This window comes from Bos grunniens, chromosome 4, assembly GCF_055505025.1.
Source record: "Bos grunniens cultivar Pamir isolate PY7600 chromosome 4, Bosgru_T2T1.0, whole genome shotgun sequence".
Taxonomy (NCBI): Eukaryota; Metazoa; Chordata; class Mammalia; order Artiodactyla; family Bovidae; genus Bos; species Bos grunniens.
Window position 1 is genome coordinate 4,995,511 of NC_141168.1, and position 25,528 is coordinate 5,021,038.

Genomic DNA, 25,528 nt, shown 5'->3' on the forward strand with positions numbered 1-25,528 from the left:
ACTTCCTCCCTGAAGGCTTCCCCAATGACTCCTGGTGGTGCAAGCAGTAAGTAAAGAACCTGCCTGCCAATGCTGGAGACCTGGGTTTGATTCCTGGGTGGGGAAGATCCGCTGGAGAAGGAAATGGCAACCCACTCCAGCATTCGTGCCTGGAGAATCCCCATGGACAGAGGAGCCTGGCGGGCTATGGTCCATGGGGTTGCAGAGTCAGACACGACTGGCACGACTTAGCACACAGCAACCACTGGTGCCCCCGTGATCTCTTGTCGTGTTGACCCCAGAGCCCTGACCCATAGCCGCCTCCAGCACTTACACATGACTTATGTTATTTAGGATGTCTTGTGGACATCTCGTCTCTGTATCAGAATTACGAACATTTAGAACAGCAGTCGCATCTTACCGCCCATTATTTTGGTCAGCAAATGTTCCGTGAACGATGCTTCTTATACAGACATCTGCCGAACTTCAGACACCATCACAGCAGCAGCGATTGAGCAGATGGTGTACTGAGCACTTCACATTACCTTATTTGATTCTCCCCATATGATATGTCCCTATAACATATGTGGCTTGACTTCTCATGTTGTCAATAGGAAACTGAATCTCATGTCTTCAGCTGCGGATTGTGAAGGTCCGCACAGAGCTTGTCCATCAGCTCCAGCCTTCTGAATCTGAACTCTGCTCTTTCACACCAAGCAGCAAGGACCCGATTTCCCCAGCGCTCTGGGTGGGTGGGGAGGGGTCAGCATGAAAACAGTGGCAGCTTCCATTACATTTCGTAGATCTGGGAGTGACCAGATGTCAGCTAAGACGTGTGCCCCCCAGTCTTCCCCCTCAGTCTTGCTCTCCTTATCCCTCGGGGGAAAGGACATTTGTCACTTCTGACTTCTGTTCACTATTCCAAGAATACTGGCGTGGGAAGCCTGTCCCTTCTCCAGCAGATCTTCCCGACCCAGCAATCTAACCGGGGTCTCCCACATTATGAGTGGATTTTTACCAACTGAGCCATCAAGGAAGCCCTTTCAAGAAGCTAAGTGCCTCAATAAGAAATTTGTGTGGGGGGGGGGGCGAGGGGGGGGGGTTGATGATGTAATTTTATTTAATACTTTATTGATTCTAGTTGATTTACAATGTTGTATTAGTTTCAGATGTACAGCAAAGTGAGTCAGTTATGCATATACATACATCCATTCTTTTTCAGATTCTTTTCTCATACAGGTCATCAGAGATATTGGGTAGAGTTCCCTGTGCTACACAGTGGGTCTTACTGGTTTTCTACTTTATGTACAGTAGCGTGTATATGTGTGTTCATCCCAAAATCCTGATTTACCCCTCCCCTTTCCACCACGTTTCTGCTTTGGCAACCATAATTAAAACATTTGCCTTTCAAGTGAGTTATTTCTAGTTATAAAATGTAAAACTTGAATCTATCAAGCTGTCATCCAAAAGCAGTGTTGCACACCTTAAGCTTACACTGCCGTGAGCTTACACACTGCCGTGAGCTTACACACTGCCGTGAGCTCACACTGCCGTGAGCTTACACACTGCCGTGAGCTTACACACTGCCGTGAGCTTACACTGCCGTGAGCTGACACACTGCCGTGAGCTCACACTGCCGTGAGCTCACACTGCCGTGAGCTCACACTGCCGTGAGCTTACACACTGCCGTGAGCTTACACTGCCGTGAGCTTACACACTGCCATGAGCTTACACACTGCCGTGAGCTTACACTGCTGTGAGCTTACACAGTGCTGTGAGCTTACACACTGCCGTGAGCTCACACTGCTGTGAGCTTACATTGCTGTGAGCTTACACACTGCCGTGAGCTTACACTGCCATGAGCTTACACACTGCTGTGAGCTTACACACTGCTGTGAGCTTACACTGCTGTGAGCTTACACAGTGCTGTGAGCTTACACACTGCCGTGAGCTCACACTGCTGTGAGCTTACATTGCTGTGAGCTTACACACTGCCGTGAGCTTACACTGCCATGAGCTTACACACTGCTGTGAGCTCACACACTGTTGTGTGTCACTGAAAGTGAAAGTCGTGTCCAATTCTTTGTGACCCCATGGGCTGTAGACCGCCAGGCTCCTCTGTCCATGGGATTCTCCAGGCAAGGATACTGGAGGGGCTTGCCACTTCCTTCTCCAGGGGATCTTCCCGACTTAGGGATCAAACCCGGGTCTCTCACATTGCAGGCAGACTCTACCATCTGAGCCACCAGGGAAGTCCCGTTGTGTCATTACACCTCAATAAAGCTGGAAAAAAGAAAACATAACAGGTAGCAAATTGGGGGGCGGGGTGTCAGCGGGGCACTGTAGAGGAAGCCCTCTTGGGCTTCTCCTTGACTCGCTGGTCCTGTCCTGGGGCACCCCGCCTCGCACACACCCTCCCACTGCCTGGCTAGACTGCAGGGTGCGACCCACAGCCACAACCACTCTGCACCTCGTCGTGACGGCCCTGGTCAGGCCGACGGAGGCAAGTGCTCTGCCCCACACCCCTGCTGCAGTGAAGCCATCTTCCTGCTGGTTTTGTCTCAGTGGGTAAAGAAGCTGCCTGCAGCACAAGAGCCACAGGAGACTCAGGTTCGATCCTTGGGTCGGGAAGATCCCCTGGAGGAGGAAATGGCAACCCACTGCAGGATTCTTCCCTGGAGAATCCCCATGGACAGAGATGACGACTTGGAGTCTCAAAGAGTTGGACACGACTGAACAACTAAGCACACACCCCGGAGAAGGGCGGGCCTTAGTCCCCCACGGCAGGTGTCCTTACCAGGAGAGGAGAAGAGGGAATTCTCTCTCGGCGGGCCAGTGCTTAGGACTTGGTGCTTTCTCCACCCCAGGTTCAAGCCCTGGTTGGGGAACTAAGATCCCGCAAGCCGTGCGGCACAGCCAAGAGAAGAAGAGGGGGAGAGACACGGGAGAAGGCCGTGGGAAGTCAGACCCCAGAGGGCAGGCGGCCACGGGGTGATGGAGGCAGAGCTTGGAGTGATGCCGTTGCAACCAAGGAAGGCGGAGGACCGGGGCCACCTCCAGAGTCCAGAAGGGGAGCCTGACCCTGCCGGCACCTTGACCTTGGACTTGCGGCCTCCAGAACCGAACAGCAGAGATGTCTGCTGTTTAAGCCGCCTAGTTTGTGATAGTCTGACGGCAGCAGGCCTAGCAGACTCATCCAGGAGCCTTGTTTTCATTTGTTTTGTTTGCTTTAAACAGCAGGGAGAGGGCAGGGGGGATAACGAAGAGATCGACAGCCTAAGATTAAAATGAAGGGTCTTCTAGTAATTTCTATCACCTCAGTCCTACTCTCAACGGTCCAAATAAGACAATATTAGCTGTGTTGATGGAGAATTCAAGGCCAGGAAAGAGCATCCTCCAGAAAAGTGTCCTATTTCCTTAAGTTTAGATCAAAGAAGAGAAGCATAAAGACCCACTGGTGTGCTTTTAAGCCACCGGCTTGACTCTTGGGAACTAGAACTTGATGTCAGCGCATATAGCATCGCAGGAGGGGGCAACCCTGAACTCAGGCCAGGACAGGAGGCCCTATCGTCCTTGACGTCATCGATCCTTCAACTCTGCTGTGGCAGAGACGGCTCATCACCGCCCAGCATCCACCCTCCTACTTTCTAATCATGAAACACTGATTCTTAGCTAGGCCCACTGTCCCTCGGCCAAATGATTACATTTACCAGCATCCCTGGTAGCTGGCTGTCACCTTGTTCAAGCAAGCTCAAGAAAGTGTGGGATGATGCCTCTGTGTAGTACCCTGAAAAGGGGGCACTCCCTTTCTTGTCACTTTCTTCCTCCTGCTGACTGGAAAGCAGGTGTGTTAGCTGGAGCTCCAGCCACCACTTTGGGCTATGAGGACCGTGGCCACACTCTAGGGACTGTAGGCCAGAACACTGGGAGGAGCACGTCCCAGGGGCACTCAGGTAAACTTCAATGCCAGCTACGGACAGCCCGCCTACAGGAAAAAATAAAACCTTATATATTGAAACTACTTTTGATACTTGTTTTTTGTCACAAGGAGTCAAACTAACTAGATCCTTTTATTTACACATAAAAACTCCACTCTTTCACGAGACCAATAACTATATTGAAGGCAAAAAATAGGCTTCTCCATGAAGTGTTTTAAACCAACTCCTCTACTCCTGAAAAGCTTGTTTGTAGATAATTAGATTCATGAAATGGGAATATTTTCTTACTTGCCTGACAGGAATCATTACTCACCCTAAAGAAGTCATAGACCTACTACAAGCAGCGCAGTTTAAATTCTTTCTTTCATTTTTTCATTGCTCTAACCCTTAGTACATCTGATACGCCAGTCTAACAGTAAAATTGAGCCTCTGTCTTCAGATCACCCGGGCAGTTTATGCTTATATCGCTTAGTCATTGGATAACATTTCCATTTCTAAAATGGTTAAAAGAATCTGATCCTATTAAAAATACAATTGAACCAAATTTGAAACTAGCGTATCTGTCTCTTCTGACAAAGGGGACAGTGTGTGTGTCGGGGGGGTGGGGGGGGGTTGGCTTTCCAGCTTTTTCCTTCCCACATGATGGTGTCTCTTGTTCTTTCAGCTCTTTCCTTGTTCAGCCTCTTCCCACCTACAGCTTCTGGAGAGGAACTCAATTTGCTTTCATTTTAACTGCCTCACAGCCAGAGTTCAGATGCAGAGACAAAGGACATAAATCACCATGTTTAGGATCAGACTGGTGAGGAAGCCAGGCAGAAAAAGCGCTGGGGTCTGAAGAAGCCTGAAGTGAACCGGGCAATTCAACTGCCTTCTCCAGGAGAAGGCAGCATGAGCCACCTGCCCGGGAGGACACGTTTCCCACGTGGTCTCGCGGCTGGCATTCCCCATGGGACCAGGTCTGCCCGGCAGAAGTCAGCAGTGGGGAGAAGCAGCCCCACACCAAGACGTCCTCTCCGGCAGCACAGGCGTGCAGGCTTGTGTTTCTTTTTCGGGCGGTAGCAGCAAGGATGCAGCTACGTGGTGCGGCGGGCCAGTGGTTCGGCACTTCCGGTTGGCTTCCGGGCATTTCTCCTCGTGACTGTCTGTTGGTCCTCCTGGGTTTTCTGAAACCATCAGCCCTCTTGTTCTTGTAGACTCTAACTAGGTACAGTCATTATTTTATAATAACTTTAAGTGGAGTATGAAAGAGAGTTGTGAAAGTATTAGTTGTGTCTGACTCTTTGCAACCCCATGGACTGTAGCCTGCCAGGCTCCTCTGTCCATGGAATTCTCCAGGTAAGAATACCGGAGTGGGTTGCCATGCCCTTCTCCAGGGGATCTTCCCAACCCAGAGCCTGAACCTGGGTCTCCTGCATTACAGGCAGATTCTGTACCATCTGAGCCACCAGGGAAGGCCCAATACTAAATTCTATACTAAACCTATATATTGGATTGGCCAAAAAATTAGTTCAGGTTTTTCCATAAGATCATAAGGAAAAACCCAAATGAACTTTTTGGCCCATCCAATATTATTCTTCAAGCTTTCTGCTGCTGAATATTATTTAAATTTGAAAGTCTCAGGAGCAGAAGCAAGTTTTGAAGCAAGTATTTCTTAAAATCCCCTCCCAACCTAATTCTGCTGAAATAACTTACTGTGTTTTCACTCTATCCTATCTGGAGATAAACCACATGCTTTGCAAATAGGAAATAAGAATAATCTGTTCTGAAGGACAACCTCAATTTGACAAAACCCATGGCTCAGAGGGTAAAGAATCTGCCTGCAATGCAGGAAACCCTGGACATGCAGGATCAATCCCTGGGTCGGGAAGATCCCCTGGAGGAGGAAATGGCAACCCATTCCAGTTTCTTGCCTGAAAAAAATCCCATGGACAGAGTTGCCCGGCAGGCTACAGTCCAAAGGGTCACAAAAAGTCAGATACGACTGAGCAACTAAGAACATACACGCACACAAAACACTTATTAACCGAAAACTCTTTGTGGGGGAGAAAAAGACAATCTTGTGAAAGTAAAAGGTAGGTAGGTATTGTTTGAATAGATCGAAAGTTTATAGACGCTCCTGCCTGAAATCCATGGACATGGTAGCTCTTGCTATCCTGAGCTTGCTTTAGTTCACGGACTATCTCCCTTTGGAAGTGTTCAGTTCAGTTCAGTGACTCAGTCATGTCTGGATCTCTGCAACCCCATGGGCTGCAGCACGCCAGGCCTCCCTGTCCATCACCAACTCCCGGAGCTTGCCCAAACTCATGTCCATCAAGTCGGTGATGCCATCCAATCATGTCATCCTCTGTCTACGTTCCCTGGGCCCCTGCCAAGTGTACTGAGTGTATGATATTCATGATGCACCCTCGCAAATGTTTTAATTCTTCACTTGCTTTTGTCTGACACAAACACAAGTTTAAGCTGGATAATCATTTGTGCTTCACCAGGAGAACAAGATTTGGTAGAGAAGCAAACCGGGTCCATCAATAGGAGTGTCCCTGTCCCAGGGCTGAGCCACAAGCCACACATCTGCCCCACCCCGCATTCAAGTTCCCCCCTACAGCCTGAACTTGGGGACCCCCCAGCTATGCCAGAGGGAAGAGCGGTGGGCCCTGGCAGGCCGCTCTAGTTGACTGTCCCAGTGTGAGCATTCACCGGGTGCCCTCGAGAGCTCAGAATGTGTTTCCTGGCCACAGTTGTTTCTTCTGTCTTCGGCTTTACAGGAAGACTCATGGATCAGTAAGCAGCACGGCCAGGCGCGTGGCAGACTCACCCCTGGGCAGTCTCACCTCCTGCTCCCCAGGGAGGAACGCAGCCTGGTGACAACGGGCATCCTTACAAAGGACTGGGATTCCCCCAGGGGCCTGTGCTCTCCCACCTAGGAGGGGTTGCCCCTCCATCAACCCCTGCAAGGCGGGTGGGCCACGCTGCATCTCTGCCCTCCTGCACACGGCTGCTTCCCCAGATGTCGGTGGTCCTTTGGACGCCTCTTCCTGGGAAACTCTGGCGGCTGCTTGATCACAGGGACTCCGCGCTCAGCCTGAACAGCTTGCTCCTGCCATCCTGAATTCTGAATCATTTTCACACAGGGGTCCGCGTTCTGATTTCCCACAGTGGTCCTGAGACCACTCAACGAGGGGCCTGGTGACGAGACCAGTATTCCATGTGCAGAGAAGTTTCTTCACGAGGCCCTGCCCTCAGGAACAGAGCCCCAGGGAGAGGGGCGAGGAGCAGCAACGTCCACGGCCCAAAATGAACTTGAGAACATTGATTGCCAACTGCTTCCTGGAGAAGCGAGGCCTGAGCTGGGCCATCCACGTCTGCAAGTGTCTGGGAACGCAGGCCGGGCCGTCAGAGGTGGAGGAAGCACTTTCTCCCCTGAGCCCAGACGCCCGGTCCCTTAGTGAGACGTGCTGTTCCTCTTTCCGCATGCTGATCCTTGCAGTCCTGCAGACCGAGGGCTTCTGGTCACATTTCCAACAGCTCTTCTATCCCAGGAACTGTGCTGAGCCCTTTCCTTTCCACCTATTCCCTCTTTTAATCCTAAGGCACATGAGGTCTGCCTCACCACCCTCCTCTTACAAGTGGGGAGACTGCCTGGGTAATGTGGCCCAGTTGCCTGCGGAGACCCCAGGAGCACGGCAGACAGACACCCAGCAGCCCCAAGGAACCCAAGGCTCGTGTGTTCAGGGGTCTCGTTATGCATTAAATGGCCTCCCCACAAACCTGTATGTCTTTGTCTAACCTCCAGTACCTCGGAACATGATCTTATTGGAAAATAAGCAGTTTTTTGTTTTTCTCTCTTTTTTTTTTTTTGGCTCACCAGCATGCAGGGTCATAGTCCCCCAACCTGGGATCAAACGCATGCCCCCTGCAGTGAAAGCACAAAGTCCCAACCACTGGACCATCTGGGAACTTCCCAGGAGATAAGTGGCTCTGATGACGTAACTCTGTGATGAGGTCATGTTGGAGCAGGGCAGCCCTTCACCTGAGATGATTGGCATCCTTATAAACAGGGGGAAGGTGGGCCCCGACAGGCCCAGAGGGAGAAGGCCACCGAGACCAGGCATCCTGCTGCTCCCAGCCCAGCCCTGCCACACCGTGATCTTGGACCCTCGGCCTCCAGACGGTACGACAGTGCATCTCTGCTGCTTTCGGCGCCCCTGCGTGCGGTCCTGCGTTAGCACAGCCCCGGGAAATGGATGCAGGTCTCCCCAGCTGTCTTCCGGGTTTCACTGTGTCATCACAAAACCCCAGAGAGTTGGGGACCTCATCATACCCACCCCCAGGGCCACTGGCGGCCCAGGGATGGGTGATGCTCGTGGGACCACAGAGCACAGCCGAGCACGGCAGGGACCAGCACTCTGGTGCAGCGGCTGCATCTGGGGGTCTTTTTGCCATCACCCAAGTCTTCTATGGGAAAATGCAGTTGGTGGTAGAAACACTTCAAAGGCTTCATTGCCTTAAAGTGATAGCAGCATGCAGAGCAGCATGGACTCCAGATTGGGCGGCCAGTGTGCGTGCTTTGAATGTAGACTGGACCATCCACACATTACTCATAATTTCACCTTCCCATTGAAAAACTAAACACACAACCTGACGGCCGTCAGACCGAACGTGACAGCCTGCCCCAGACCCACAGCCTGCAGCATGTGATATAAAATTCATATCTTATGGCAAGACAAGAACAATCTAAACATAAACATTCTTCTCTGCCCTTCGACCTCTTCCCTCCCCCCACCACCCAACTGCTGTGCACATGCATACGCATTACGTATGGATCAAACCTCTCCCATTGGCAGAAACATGCTCAGCCTAAAAGAGCAACCCTGGGACTGCCCTGGTGGTCCAGTGGCTAAGACGCCGCACTCTTAACGCAGGGGCCTGGGTTCCATCCCTGAGCAGAAAACTCGATCCCACACGCCACAGGTGAAAAGATCCTGGGCACCACAACTAAGACCTCATACAGCCAAAGCAACAACAATAACGAAAGCCCAGGACAAAAAAAGCAACATTCTCCCAGCATCAGCAAGACAACTCCTTAAAGGTAGCATTCCTCCTTGATCCTGTAAGGGATTCCCTGGTGGCTCAGATGGTAAAGAGTCTGCCCACAAAGTGGGAGACCCAAGTTCGACCCCTGGGTTGGGAAGATCCCCTGGAGAAGGAAATGGCAACCCACTCCAGTATTCTTGCCTGGGAAATCCCATGGATGGAGGTGCCTGGTGGGCTACAGTCCATAGGATCGCAAAGAGTTAGACACAACTGAGAGACTTCATTTTCACATTTTTGATCTTATAAAGTGCCCACATGACCCACCCTGATGGTGCTCAAGTCTGGATTATGTAAACTGTCAATAATACATCATTTCAGGTACAGCCCTCTATCTCAAAAAACTGTGTCTTGACTTCTAAAGAGTGGAACAGTTCTCAGAGCTTTCTGAGATGTACTTCCCAGGTTATAGTCTTCAAATATGGCTTGAATAAAGTGTTCCAACTCTTCCTTAGATCAAAGGATTCACTTTTCATCACGTGTTAGCCCAGGAGGCCAAACCTCAGGGGCAGCTTGTGGCTGTGTGGTTTAGACGCTAAGTCATGTCTGACTCTTCAACCCTGTGGACTGTAGCCCACCAGGCTCCTCTGTCCATGGGATTTCCCAGGCAAGAATACTGGAGTGGGTTGCCATTTCCTTCTCCAGGAGATCTTCTTGGCCCAGAAATCAAACCCAGGTCTCCTGCGTTGCAGGCAGATTCTTTACCATCTGAGCCCCCTGGGAAGCTCAGCAACCCAGTCGATGGCTAGGACTCCATCAATAACAGCTTCTCTGATCTCTTCCCTCACTCCCAACTTAGGACCAACTGCGGAAAGCCTGATACACTCCCCTAACAAGTCACATAGTGAAGTCAGCTGCCCCAGGTCCCCCGCACTCACAGCCTCCACCCCAGAGCCCCCTTCCCCACAACAGAGCTGCCCCACCAAGCACACAGAACGGTGGCGACCCCCAAGCTCCCACAGCTCTGAGTAATCAGCCTCTTACTTACTTGGGTCTTCATTTATTTCCACATAACAAAGTTTTGTCTTCTGTACTACCAATTATTTTTCCCCAAACTAAAAGGAAAGCAGTTTCCATCTTTATTTTTCCTTTTACTTTTTCCAGAAGTAAAACTACATTCTCACAAAGAAAAACAGCCAGAGCGCAGGGCTGGGGTACAATCAGAGACACACCCCCACACCCCCACCCCTCCCCCGTCATATAACAGGAAGCGCCTATGTAATGGAGAACTGATCACGCTCTCCAAAGTCCTGAACCAAGAAAACATCCACAAGTAAATGACCTTTAGAAACTCCTTGCACTAACCACAAATGCGATGCCCACTACAACTGTTAAATTGGAAAAAAAAAAAAAGATTATTATCCTCTTTAAGAATATCCACCTCTCCCCACCCAAAAAAAAGAATATTCTCCAAAGCACACAACTGTGACTAGAGATTAAAATAAGGAAAATGGGACTCCCCTGGTGGTCCAGCAGTTAAGAATCCGCCCACCAATGCAGGGAACATGGATTCGATCCCGGTCCGGGAACGAAGATCCCACGTGCCTTGGGGAAACTAAGCCCCACAACTACTGGAGCCTGCACACCCTGGAGCCCACGCTCCCCCAAAAAAGAAGCACCCCAATGAGAAGCCCCGGCAGTGCAACTAGAGAGTCGCCCCTTCTCTGGGCAACTAGAGAAAGCCCACAAGCAGCAAGGAAGACCCAGGAGCCAAAAGTGAATTAAAATTTTTAAATAAACAAAAAATAAAACTGGTGATTCCTCATACGAGAACAAAAGACGAGTGAGCACAGCATCACATCGCTCATATTTTTAATCATACTCTTAAAAGGAGTTTGTTTTCCCTAAAAACCAGAAACTGATGTCACAGTGAGCACCATACTGTCGGTCCCCAGCATGTTAGCATGGCAGGAACCACTAACATCTCTAGGTCCTCTCCCTCCAGGAGTTTTGCTCATATTTGAAAGCAAATTCCAATAAATAGAAATCATGTCCTCACAGGAAAACCGCACAAACGCAGCCTGAAGCGGGTAACACCCTGAACATGTGCGTCCTCTCAGATAAGAGCATGAGAAATGAAAACCCACAGGAAGGAATGCCAAACAGCCCATTCTGTGAGTTACAGTCTTTCTGCAAAATACCCTCTGTGACTTCAATTTTCCTTAATTTTTTTAATCACCAATGACCATCAGAAGCACAATTTTCATTTCTCTTCAGTTCATAGTAAAAAAAAAAAAAAAAAAAACATAATGATTCCAAAGTAAAAAAAAAATCCTTTTCAGAAACCTCAATTTCTCTCACCAAGTCTACCAAGAGCAAGATGAGAGATGGCTCTCCATGGACAACGCCCTCTGAACACAGCTCTCTCCTGGGGGGATCCCAGTAGGAGGGCTCCCCTGACTCTGTCCTCTGGACCAGTGGCGCTCAGAGGCGTTCCTATTTCAGGGATAGACACTGAACAGAACGCAGCAAACAGTATCCTGCTTAGAAGGACACCACGCATCCCAGCATGTTAAATGCTCTCATCTGGGTTGGGAAGACCCCCTGGAGAAGGGAACAGCTACCCACTCCAGTATTCTGGCCTGGAGAATCCCATGGACTGTATAGTCCATGGGGTCACAAAGAGTCGGACATGACTGAGCGACTTTCACGCTTCCGTTGAGTAAAAACGCATGCTTGGGTTTTTTGGGTTTTGCTTTGTCTGCGCTGGGTCTTTGCTGCTGCACACGGGCTTTCTCTGGTTGCTGCAAGCGGGCGCGACTCTTCATGGTGGTGTATGGGCTTCTCACTGCAGTGGCCTCTCTTGCTGCAGAGCACAGCCTGGTGGTCGTGGTCTACTGGCTTAGTTTCCCTGCGGCATGTGGGATCTTCCCAGACCAGGGATTGAACCCACAGCCCCTGCACTGGCCAGCATGTTCTTAACCACTGGACCATGAGGGAAGTCCAAAATATGCCTTCTAGAAAGAAAGAAGGAAGGAAAGAAAAGAAAAAAGGAACATGCCTTCTCTAACACAAGGATTCCTAAATATACTTGAGCTTGGAACTTGGTTTTCATCTCTCTGTTATAACAAGCACCTCCAGAAGCCACAGGTCACTTACGAAAAGTCCTGAGTAGCTTCTGTTGGTCTCCACGGGGTCTCTGGTTCGAGTCCTGTGCAATCCAGTAAGGCCAATGCTGTGCGGTGGACGCAGGCAGGAATGTTGATCACATCTATCTCTTCTCATCCTGTGTTAACAAGAGGATCTTGTGGTGAGGAGGGTGGGGAGAGATGAGCTGGTTGGTCTACAGGTCTGTCACTCTGTCGTCCCCACAAATCCATCTCTGATGCTGGGGACAGAACTCCAAGTCCACTGACCATTCTATTCATGCTGGCAACAAGCCTTCCCCGGGTAAGGAACTGAATAGGTATAATTCCAGTACGTACAGCCCAAAGCTTCCTACAGCAATGCACTGGAGTGGTAGAGCTTAAGATTTAAGAAAAAATACATATGCTCAAAAATGTACATCTCTTTGTGTGAGTGTGTCAATGGTATTTTTGTTGGAGTATAATTGCTTTACAATGCTGTGTTCTTTTCTGCTGTACGATGACGCGAATCAGCCATATGCATACACGTGTATTCCCTCCCTCTGGGACCTCCCTCCCACCCACCACCCATCCAACACCTCGAGATCATCCCAGACCACCAAGCTGAGCTCCCTGTGCTTTATAGCAGCTTCCCACTCAGTTCAGTAGCTCAGTCGTGTCCGACTCTTTGCGACCCCATGGATTGCAGCACACCAGGCTTCCCTGTCCATCACCAACTCCCAAAGCTTACTCAAACTCATGTCCATCGAGTCGGTGATGCCATCCAACCATCTCATCCTCTGTCATCCCCTTCTCCCACCAGCTATCTATAAACAAAACTCTGAAAAACTATCCCAGGGTGTGGTTATTAAGTCCTATGGACATCATGATTCCATTTTCATGTAGATAACCTCCTAACATGACACTGTGAAACAGGGCACCTACTTTCCTATGTCATGAATGTAACAACCTCTCAGGGCACTGATACAACTAACTTAGTAGATGTGTTACTATCAGAGGCTTAGGAATCACTGCCCAATCACAGAGGACACTCCCTCTTGGAAAGGTCACTGCTTATAACAGCTCAGCACAAGGGCCGTCAGCTCTTTAAAAGTTACTCAACTGTAAATCAACCCAGACGTGAAGGGCGTGTTACCAGAAACTTCATAATACTATTCATCTTTGCAGCAGGGACATTTAAGTTACATATACTATTGTAATAGCATTCTTAAACTGTAATTCAGAGCTCTGTAATGATATCAGGCAATAATGTTCTGATTACCTATAAAGTTTAATTTATCACAGACATGAGAGCTAATGGATAAATGTTAAAACATACTGATTCAGCTCAAGAAAATGACTGCACAATCAAAATGCAAGTTCAGTACACTATCCTTATTAAGAGGAGACATGTCAGTGGAAAACACCAGTCGTTTGTACCTTTATAGCTCACAAACTTACTTCTCTTGATAGTTTATGTTTAATGACTAGTTAGAGCACCTAATCTATACTGTGTTGTATCATAAATCCTTCTGTAAGAGCTCTCAAATACCACTGACTGTGGACAAATCATAGAAGCTCTTTTTCTGCAAAAGAAAGAAAGCACAGTGCTAAGAAGAGTGAAGAACACCTGTTATTTTTTTTTAATTGGAGGATAATTGCTCTACAATGCCGTGTTAGTTTCTGCTGTAGGACAACGTGAATCAGCTGTAGGAGTACATATATCCCCTCCCTCCTTGAGCCTCCCTCCACGCCCTCATCCCACCCTGGAGGTCACCCCAGAGCGTGGAGCTGACTGTGCTGGACTGCAGCTTCCTGCTGTTTTCCACATGGTAGTCTGTACGCGTCAACGCTGCTCTCTCAATCCATCCTCCCCGCCCCCTCGAGGTCCACACATCTGTTCTCTACGTCTGTGTCTCTATCGCTGCCTTGGAAATAGGTTCATCTGCACCATTTTTCTATTAATAGAATAGAAAACACATCCCATATACGTGCGTTAATATACAATACCTGTGAAAAACATCTACCACGTTTTAATTCAGCAGAACATTTTTAAACGTTTTTAATTTTAAGTGTAAATTTTAAATTTTCAGTTTTAAAACTGAAAACTGGGCTTCCCCGGTGGCTAAGCGGCAAGGAATCGGCCTGCCAATGCAGGAGACGCGGGGTCGATCCCTGATCCGGGAAGATTCCACATGCTGTGGAGCAATTAAGCCCACGTGCCACAACCACTGAGCCTGAGCTCTAGAGCCCAGGAGCTGCAACTGCTAAAGCCCGAGCGCCCTGGAGTCCATGCTCTGCAACAAGAGAAGCCACCGAGAGGCCCCTGCACCTCAACTAGGAAGTGGACCCTGCTCTCCACTAGAGAAAAGCCTGCACAGCAATGAGGACCCCGCACGGCCAGAATAAAGAAATAGATAAATATCTTTTAAAAGACTGAAAACTAACTGCATCCTCATAGCCATGCGGCCTACTTCCCTAGACCACAAAGAGTCTGTCCCCCACCCTCATCTGACAGCTCTGATCCCCTCCACCCGCTGGTCTACAGGGTGGGGCACGAACATCCTGCAGCTCTTCGCAGGCGGCCTCTGCCAGACTCTGGTGTCATGAGTCAGCTTTCCCAAGAGAAGACTCCTGAGCAGTCCTCAGGTCTGGCCGACCCCCTCTTTTCTTCCTCATCTGCTCAGTCTCCAGAGAAAAGCTACAGGCCTCGGCTGAAACTTCCAGGCATGCCTGGCCAATCTGATCACCGGGTCTTCTGTTTACAGTCTTGTGACGTGTAAACAGAGGGGTTTGCTCTGGAGAGAAAGACCAAACTCCTGCACCAAGCCCCACCTTGAGTGCCCTTACTCCATCCACACCAGGTTTGTATGCCTTGAAAGTGAAAACCGCTCAGTCATGTCCAACTCTTTGTGACGCCATGGGCTATTCTCCAGGCCACAATACTGAAGTGGGTAGCCTTTCCCTTCTCCAGGGTATCTCCCCAACCCAGGGATCAAACCCTGGTCTCCAGCATTGCAGGCAGATTCTTTATCAGCTGAGCCACCAGGGAAGCCCAAGAATACTGGAGTGGAAGATGGCGGAGGAATAGGACAGGGAGACCACTTTCTCCCCCACAAATTCATCAAAAGAACATTTAAACGCTGAGTAAATTCCACAAAACAACTTCTGAATGCCAGCAGAGGACATCAGGCACCCAGAAAAGCAGCCCATTGTCTTCGAAAGGAGGTAGGAAAAAATATAAAAGACAAAAAAGGAGACAAAAGAGGGAGGGACGGAGCTCCATCCAGGGAAGGGAGTCTTAAAAAGAGAGAAGTTTCCAAACACCAGGAAACACTCTCACTGCTGAGTCTGTGCGGAGCCTTGGAAGCACAAAGGGCAACATAACAGGGAGGAAAAATAAATAAACAATTAAAACCCACAGATTACAAGCCCAACAGTAACTCCCCCAGCGGAGAAGCAGCACAGACGCCTGCACCCACCACTAGCAAGTGGGGGCTGGGCAGGGAGGCGCGGAGCGGGCTGCATTGCTTAGAGCAAGGATCTGGCCTGAATGCCCCGAGCACTATCTGAGCGAAATAACTTGGGCTAGCAAACCAGACTGTGGGATAACTACCACACGAAAAGCCAGCCCTAACGTAAGACACCGCCAGGCCCACGCACAGAACAAAGGACTGAAGAGAGATAGCCGGCTGCAGACCATCCCCCTCCGGTGACAGGCAGCCAGAGCCGGAAGGGGGCAATCGCGGCCGCAGAGAGGCATTATCTACAAAACTGTAAGCAGGCTTCTTTGCTAACTAAGACTTCTTGGGGTTCTGGATGGTCAACATCTGCCTGAGAAGGTGCGCCGGTTTTACACCCAGAAAACCGAGCAGTGGGGAGGCGACAAGTCGCAGCGACCGAGCTCGCCAAACACCTCATCACCTGAGCTGCTCGGACCTGGGAAGGGCACAAAACGCAGGCCCAACCGAGTCTGCGCCTCTGAGGACTACCCGAGTGCCTGAACCTGAACGGCTTAGACCTGGGAGGTGCAGGCAGCCCAGGGCCGTCCTCAGATGGTTCACGGTGGAGCAACCTAGAGCCTGAGCAGTGTGGGCAGGGAGGGTACACGCGCCGTGAGCGGGGGCAGGCCCAGTGTGGCTGAGGCACTGCAAGCACACGCCAGTGTTATTTGTTTGCAGCGTCCCTCCCTCCCCACAGCGCAACTGAACAAGTGAGCCAAAAAAAAAAAAAAAAAGTGTCCACCACCATCCCCTTTGTGTCAGGGCGGAAATCAGACACTGAAGAGACCAGCAAACAGAAGAAGCTAAAACAGAGGGAACCGCCTTGGAAGCGACAGGTGCAATAGATTAAAACCCTGTCGTTAGTACCGACTACATAAGAAGGGGCCTATAGATTTTGAGAAATATAAGCCGGACCAAGGAACTAGCCGAAAATGAATTGACCCCACAATACCCACAACACCAGAGAAAGTCCTAGATATATTTTTACTATTTTTACGATCATTCTTTTTTTTTTAATTTTTAAAAATTTTTAAGTCCTCTATTACTTCTTTAATTTTCACTTTTATAACCTACTATTACTTTGCAAAAAAAAAAAAGACCCTATTTTTTTAAAAGCAAACTTCATATATATATTTTTTATAATTTTTGTGACTTTGTTTTTTTTTTCCTTCTTTTCTTTAACATTGTATTTCTGAAATTCCAAACTCTACTCTAGATTTTTAATTTTTGCTTTTTGGTATTTGTTATCAATTTTGTACCTTTAAGAACCCAATCTTCAGTACCCACTTTTACTTGGGAGCGAGATTACTGGCTTGACTACTCTCTCCCCCTTAGACTCTCCTTTTTCTCCACCAGGTCGCCTGTGTCTCCTCCCTAACCCCTCTCTGCTCTACCCAACTCTGTGAATTTCTGTGTGTTCCAGACGGTGGAGAATACTTAGGGAACTGATTACTGGCTGGATCTGTCTCTCTCCTTTTCATTCCCCCCTTTTATCCTCCTGGCCACCTCTGTCCCCTTCCTCCCTCTTCTTTTCTCTGTATAACTCCATGAACATCTCTGAGTGGTCCAGTTGTGGAGTGCACATAAGGAAGCGATTACTGGCTAGCCTGCTCTCTCCTCTATTGATTCCACCTCATCTCATTCGGGTCACCTCTAACTCTCTTCTCCCTCTTCTCTTCTCCATGTAACTCTCTGAACCTCTCTGGGTGTCCCTCACTGTGAAGAAACTTTTCATCTTTAACCTAGATGTTTTATCAATGGTGCTGTATAGAAGGAGAAGTTTTGAGACTACTGTAAAAATAAGACTGAAAACCAGAAGCAGGAGGCTTAAGTCCAAACCCTGACTCCAGGGAACTCCTGACTTCAGGGAACATTAATTGACAAGAGTTCACCAAATGCCTCCATACCTACACTGAAACCAAGCACCACACAAGGGCCAACAAGTTCCAGAGCAAGATATACCAAGCAAATTCTCCAGCAACACAGGAACACAGCCCTGATCTCCAATATACAGGCTGCCCAGTTACTACAAAACCATAGACATCTCGTAACTCATTCTTGGACACTTCATTGCACCCCAGAGAGAAGAAATCCAGCTCCACCCACCAGAACACCGACACAAGCTTCCCTAATCAAGAAACCTTGACAAGCCACCTGTACAAACCCATACACAGTGAGGAAACTCCACAATAAAGAGAACTCCACAAACTGCCAGAATACAGAAAGGACATCCCAAACTCAGCAATATAAACAAGATGAAGAGACAGAGGAATACCCAGCAGGTAAAGGAACAGGATAAATGCCCACCAAACCAAACAAAAGAGGAAGAGATATCATTATTATTATCATTAATAATGATAATAATATCATTATTCCAAATAATGATAGTGAAATTGATCCAAAATCTTGAAAGCAAAATGGAATCACAGATAAATAGCCTGGAGACAAGGATTGAGAAGATGCAAGAAAGGTTTAACAAGGACCTAGAAGAAAAAAAAAGAGTCAATATATAATGAATAATGCAATAAATGAGATCAAAAACACTCTGGAGGCAACAAATAGTAGAATAACAGAGGCAGAAGATAGGATTAGTGAATTAGAAGATAGAATGGTAGAAATAAATGAATCAGAGAGGAAAAAAGAAAAACGAATTAAAAGAAATGAGGACAATCTCAGAGACCTCCAGGACAATATTAAATGCTGCAACACTCAAATCACAGGGGTCCCAGAAGAAGAAGACAAAAAGAAAGACCATGAGAAAATACTTGAGCAGATAATAGTTGAAAACTTCCCTAAAATGGGGAAGGAAATAATCACCCAAGTCCAAGAAACCCAGAGAGTCCCAAACAGGATAAACCCCAGGTGAAACACCCCAAGACATATATTAATCAAATTAACAAAGATCAAACACAAAGAACAAATATTAAAAGCAGCAAGGGAAAAACAACAAATATCACACAAGGGAATTCCCATAAGGAAAACAGCTGATCTTTCAATAGAAACTCTTCAAGCCAGGAGGGAGTGGCAAGACATACTTAAAGTGATGAAAGAAAATGACCTACAGCCCAGATTATTGTACCCAGCAAGGATCTCATTCAAATATGAAGGAGAAATCAAAAGCTTTACAGACAAGCAAAAGCTGAGAGAATTCAGCACCACCAAACCAGCTCTCCAACAAATACTAAAGAATCTTCTCTAGACAGGAAACACAAAAAGGGTGTATAAACTCAAACCCCAAACAATAAAGTAAATGGCAACAGGATCATACTTATCAGTAATTACCTTAAACGTAAATGGGTTGAATGCCCCAACCAAAAGACAAAGACTGGCTGAATGGATACAAAAACAAGACCCATATATATGTTGTCTACAAGAGACCCACCTCAAAACAGGGGACACATACAGACTGAAAGTGAAGGGATGGAAAAAGATTTTCCATGCAAATAGAGACCAAAAGAAAGCAGGAGTAGCAATACTCGTATCAGATAAAATAGACTTTAAAACAAAGGCTGTGAAAAGAGACAAAGAAGGTCACTACATAATGATCAAAGGATCAATCCAAGAAGAAGATATAACAATTATAAATATACATGTACCCAACATAGGAGCACTGCAATATGTAAGACAAATGCTAACAAGTATGAAAGGGGAAGTTAACAATAACACAATAATAGTGGGAGACTTTAATACCCCACTCACACCTATGGATAGATCAACTAAACAGAAAATTAACAAGGAAACACAAACTCTAAATGATACAATAGACCAGTTAGACCTAATTGATATCTATAGGACATTTCACCCCAAAACAATGAATTTCACTTTTTTCTCAAGTGCACATGGAACCTTCTCCAGGATAGATCACATCCTGGGCCATAAATCTAGCCTTGGTAAATTCAAAAAAATAGAAATCATTCCAAGCATCTTTTCTGACCACAATGCAGTAAGATTAGATCTCAATTACAGGAGAAAAACTATTAAAAATTCCAACATATGGAGGCTGAACAACACGCTGCTGAATAACCAACAAATCACAGAAGAAATCAAAAAAGAAATCAAAATTTGCATAGAAACGAATGAAAATGAAAACACAACAACCCAAAACCTGTGGGACACTATAAAAGCAGTCCTAAGGGGAAAGTTCATAGCAATACAGACATACCTCAAGAAACAAGAAAAAAGTCAAATAAATAACCTAACTCTACACCTAAAGCAACTAGAAAAGGAAGAAATGAAGAACCCCAGGGTTAGTAGAAGGAAAGAAATCTTTAAAAATAGGGCAGAAATAAATGCAAAAGAAACAAAAGAGACCATAGCAAAAATCAACAAAACCAAAAGCTGGTTCTTTGAAAGGATAAATAAAATTGACCAACCATTAGCCAGACTCATCAAGAACCAGACTCATCAAGAAACAAAGGGAGAAAAACCAAATCAATAAAATTAGAAATGAAAATGGAGAGATCACAACAGACAACACAGAAATACAAAGGATCATAAGAGACTACTATCAGCAATTATATGCCAATAAAATGGACAACGTGGAAGAAATGGACAAATTCTTAGAAAAAGTACAACTTTCCAAAACTGGACCAGGAAGAAATAGAAAATCTTAACAGACCCATCACAAGCACGGAAATTGAAACTGTAATCAGAAATCTTCCAGCAAACAAAAGCCCAGGTCCAGACGGCTTCACAGCTGAATTCTACCAAAAATTTAGAGAAGAGCTAACATCTATCCTACTCAAACTCTTCCAGAAAATTGCAGAGGAAGGTAAACTTTCAAACTCATTCTATGAGGCCACCATCACCCTAATACGAAAACCTGACAAAGATGCCACAAAAAAAGAAAACTACAGGCCAATATCACTGATGAACATAGATGCAAAAATCCTTAACAAAATTCTAGCAATCAGAACCCAACAACACATTAAAAAGATCATACACCATGATCAAGTGGGCTTTATCCCAGGGATGCAAGGATTCTTCAATATCCACAAATCAATCAATGTAATACACCAAATTAACAAATTGAAAAATAAAAACCATATGGTTATCTCAATAGATGCAGAGAAAGCCTTTGACAAAATTCAACATCCATTTATGATAAAAACTGTCCAGAAAGCAGGACTAGAAGGAACATACCTCAACATAATAAAAGCTATATATGACAAACCCACAGCAAACATTATCCTCAATGGTGAAAAATTGAAAGCATTTCCCCTAAAGTCAGGAACAAGTCAAGGGTGCCCACTCTCACCACTACTATTCAACACAGTTTTGGAAGTTTTGGCCACAGCAATCGGAGAAGAAAAAGAAATAAAAGGAATCCAAATTGGAAAAGAAGAAGTAAAACTCTCACTGTTTGCAGATGACATGATCCTCTACATAGAAAATCCTAAAGACTCCACCAAAAAATTACTAGAACTAATCAATGAATATAGTAAAGTTGCAGGATATAAAATCAACACACAGAAATCCCTTGCATTCCTATACACTAATAATGAGAAAACAGAAAGAGAAATTAAGGAAACAATTCCATTCACCATTGCAACAAAAAGAATAAAATAGTTAGGAATATATCTACCTAAAGAAACTAAAGACCTATATATATAAAACTATAAAACACTGGTGAAAGAAATCAAAAAGGACACTAATAGATGGAGAAATATACCATGGTCACGGGTTGGAAGAATAAATATAGTGAAAATGAGTATACTACCCAAAGCAATTTATAGATTCAATGCAATCCCTATCAAGCTACCAACGGAACTTTTCACAGAGCTAGAACAAATAATTTCACAATTGTATGGAAACACAAAAAACCTCAAATAGCCAAAGCAATCTTGAGAAAGAAGAATGGAACTGGAGGAATCAACCTGCCTGACTTCAGGCTCTATTACAAAGCCACAGTCATCAAGACAGTATGGTACTGGAACAAAGACAGAAATATAGATCAATGGAACAAAATAGAAAACCCAGAGATAAACCCATCCACCTATGGACACCTTATCTTTGACAAAGGAGGCAAGAATATGCAATGGATTAAAGACAATCTCTTTAACAAGTGGTGCTGGGAAAACTGGTCAACCACTTGTAAAAGAATGAAACTAGAACACTTTCTAACACCATACACAAAAATAAACTCAAAATGGATTAAAGGTCTAAACGTAAGGCCAGAAACTATAAAACTCCTAGAGGAGAACATAGGCAAAACACTCTCCGACATACATCACAGCAGGATCCTCTATGACCCACCTCCCAGAATATTGGAAATAAAAGCAAAAATAAACAAATGGGATCTAATTAATCTTAAAAGCTTCTGCACAACAAAGGAAACTATAAGCAAGGTGAAAAGACAGCCTTCAGAATGGGAGAAAATAATAGCAAATGTAGCAACTGACAAACAACTAATCTCAAAAATATACAAGCAACTCCTACAGCTCAATTCCAGAAAAATAAATGACCCAATCAAAAAATGGGCCAAAGAACTAAATAGATATTTCTCCAAAGAAGACATACAGATGGCTAACAAACACATGAAAAGATGCTCAACATCACTCGTTATCAGAGAAATGCAAATCAAAACCACTATGAGGTACCATTTCACGCCAGTCAGAATGGCTACGATCCAAAAGTCTACAAATAATAAATGCTGGAGAGGGTGTGGAGAAAAGGGAACCCTCTTACACTGTTGGTGGGAATGCAAACTAGTACAGCCACTATGGAGAACAGTATGGAGATTCCTTAAAAAACTGGAAATAGAACTGCCTTATGACCCAGCAATCCCACTGCTGGGCATACACACTGAGGAAACCAGAATTGAAAGAGACACATGTAGCCCAATGTTCATCACAGCACTGTTTATAATAGCCAGGACGTGGAAGCAACCTAGATGTCCATCAGCAGATGAATGGATAAGAAAGCAGTGGTACATATACACAATGGAGTATTACTCAGCCATTAAAAAGAATACATTTGAATCAGTTCTAATGAGGTGGATGAAACTGGAGCCTATTATACAGAGTGAAGTAAGCCAGAAAGAAAAACACCAATACAGTATAATAATGCATGTATATGGAATTTAGAAAGATGGTAACAATAACCCTGCATGCGAGACAGCAAAAGAGATACTGATGTATAGAACAGTCTTGTGGACTCTGTGGGAGAGGGAGAGGGTGGGATGATTTGGGAGAATGGCATTGGAATATGTATAATATCATACATGAAATGAGTCACCAGTCCAGGTTCGATGCATGATACTGGATGCTTGGGGCTGGTGCACTGGGACGACTCAGAGGGATGGTATGGGGAGGGAGGAGGGAGGAGGGTTCAGGATGGGGAACACGTGTATACCTGTGGCGGATTCATGTTGATACATGGCAAAACCAATACAATATTGTAAAGTTAAAAAATAAAATTAAAAAAAAAATAGAATACTGGAGTGGGTAGCCTATCCCTTCTCCAGCAGATCTTACCAACCCAGGAATCGAACCAGGGTCTCCTGCATTGCAGGCGGATTCTTTACCAACTGAGCTATCATGGAAGCCTAGCTCATGGGCACTTAGCAAACGTAAGATGACAGAATGGGGGCTTAGCACAGTACCCAGAACCCAGCAAGCATGCAACAAACAATGGCTTTTCCTGGTTTAAAAAAAAAAAAAAAACAAAAACCTGAGGCAACCGCACAATCTGAGAGGTGCACGGAGAGCTGGACCACAGCCTGCTGTTGTTTCCTTGACAACGTCATCTCATTTTTCCAGAAACTCTCATCACTGGAGTCGTCCAGTGGGATCCTGGAGTCATTGACTCCTCTGGCCCACATCATCACTTCTCAGAAGGTGAGGAGGAGACAGAAATGAACTGATGTTAACAAGGACCAGCAGCAAGCCAACAGCGACACCAGAGTCGAGAGTCAGGATTTCAGGCCACCAGTTCTCTGCTCCGTCCCCACGTTCAGCCACACTGTCCTAAACAGGAACACCAAGAGCCTTCCCTCAGATCCCCTTCTCATCTGATCACTACGGCCAGACAAGCTAGAAGCACAAAGAAAGGCTACTCGAGGTCAAACTGTGTCTGATGGGAAGCCATTAAAAATTTATCTGCAGTAAGTGCTAGTGTAGCCATGACTGAATTAAATGGAGATCTGATCAATTACTGCAGCTGATCTGACCCCTTAATATTGAAAATATAACCAATGGCATATCATTTAAATTTTATTGGACACCATAAACTCTTGGGTTGGTGATTATTGATTTGTTAATAATTTATAACTGTATTTCCCTTTTATCAATTAAAATTTTTTGGAATTCTTTATGGTAAATACTATTAACATACACACACACACACACACACACACATAATTGTTGTTGTTCAGTGGCCCAGTCGTGTCTGACTCTTTGTGACTCAGTGTCTGACTGCAGCACCCCAGGCCTCCCTGTCCCTCACCAGGAGGAATATATATATATGATTGGGTGTGTGTGTGCGTGCGCATGTGTGTGTATGTGTGCTCGGTTGCTCAGTTGTGTCCGACTCTTTGGGACCCCATGGACTACCAGGTTCCTCTGTCCATGGGATTTTCCAGGCAAGAATACTGGAGTGGGCAGCCATTTCCTCCTCCAAAGGGTCTTCCAGACCCAGGGCTGCGTCTCCTGAGTTGGCAGGTGAATTCTTTACCAGTAGTGCCACCTGCATAGACCCTCATAAGCAGAAATAATCTGTAGCATCCCAGGCTAAAAACAATGACTAGGCCTTCCCCCGTGGCTCAGCGGTAAAGAATGTATGGATGTGAGAGCTCAAGGGCTGAGCACCGAAGAATTGATGCTTTTGAACTGTGGTGTTGGAGAAGACTCTTGAGAGTCCCTTGGACTGCAAGGAGATCCAACCAGTCCATCCTAAAGGAGATCAGTCCTGAATGTTCATTGGAGGGACTGATGCTTAAGCTGAAGTTCCAATACTTTGGCCACCTGATGTGAAGAACTGACTCATTGGAAAAGACCCTGATGCTGGGAAAGATTGATGGTGGAAGGAGAAGGGGACGACAGAGGAGGAGATGGTTGGATGGCATCACCGACTCGATGGACATGAGTTTGAGCAAGCTCTGGGAGTGGTGATGGACGGGGGGCCTGGCGTGCTACAACCCATGGGATCGCAAAGAGTCAGACATGACTGAGCAACTGAACTGAACTGACTGAACTGAACGAATGCAGGAGACACAGGTTCGATCCCTGATCCAGGAAGATCCCACGTGCCTCAAAGCAACTAAACCTGTGAACCACAACCACTACATATGCTCTGGAGCCCGGAAGCCAAAACTACTGAAGCCCACGCACCCTTGAGCCCATGCTCCGCAACGAGAGAGACCCACACTCTGCAACCAGAGAGTAGCCCCTGCTCTCCACTAGAGAAAAGCCTCAGAAGCACAGCCAAAAATAATTTTTTTTAATGGATAAAACCTGAGAAATCAATCTTCAAAGAATGAACAGCTGCTTACTTTTGAGACATAATACAGGGTAGAAGGAATTCATATTTTAACATTAAAAAAAAATCCTTCCATGATACCAATAGCAAACTACAGGACTTTTCCTCTTTTTAATTAACGAGATTTATTTCCCTCCAACCAAGTGAAATTGATGTAATTGCCAATCAGAACCCCACACAATTATTTTGCCATTTAAGAATCCTGACAGTTAGTTTTAAAAGAAACACATGAAATATATTTCAACTAAGTAAAGAATTATTTAACAGATAAATATTCTTAATGAGGCTCTCTTGTGGTTTTAAATAAGCGACACGCTCAATTAACCTCACAAGCTTGTTTGGCACAACGGTGCTTTTTACAAATGAGATACAATGGAGGGATCATAAACAATGAAATCACAAAACTCTGGGGGCATCCATCAGAGACGAGCTCGTGATTCATACTAGTTACCTTGGAGAATGAACTGGTTATCACTTC

The 25,528-nt window shown here is 46.1% G+C and overlaps 1 protein-coding gene across 12 annotated transcripts in view; it reads right to left on the bottom strand.

Annotated features, from left to right (window-relative positions):
• ACTR3B (actin related protein 3B) overlaps positions 1–25,528 on the bottom strand; it is a 104,214-nt gene that overhangs the window by 660 nt on the left and 78,026 nt on the right. For 4 of the 12 annotated variants that reach the window (XR_015161879.1, XR_015161875.1, XR_015161874.1 and 1 more), the window contains one exon: positions 12,105–12,231. Coding sequence is in view for 3 of the 12 variants with exons in the window: in XM_086394738.1 (XP_086250864.1) it covers positions 12,217–12,231 (15 nt within the window). In the remaining 9 variants the exon portion in view is untranslated. Of the gene's footprint in view, positions 1–1,090; positions 2,263–10,800; positions 11,963–12,015; positions 12,232–25,528 lie in introns of those variants that run through there. The other 8 variants (XR_015161877.1, XR_015161872.1, XR_015161878.1 and 5 more) reach the window with 5 other exon arrangements.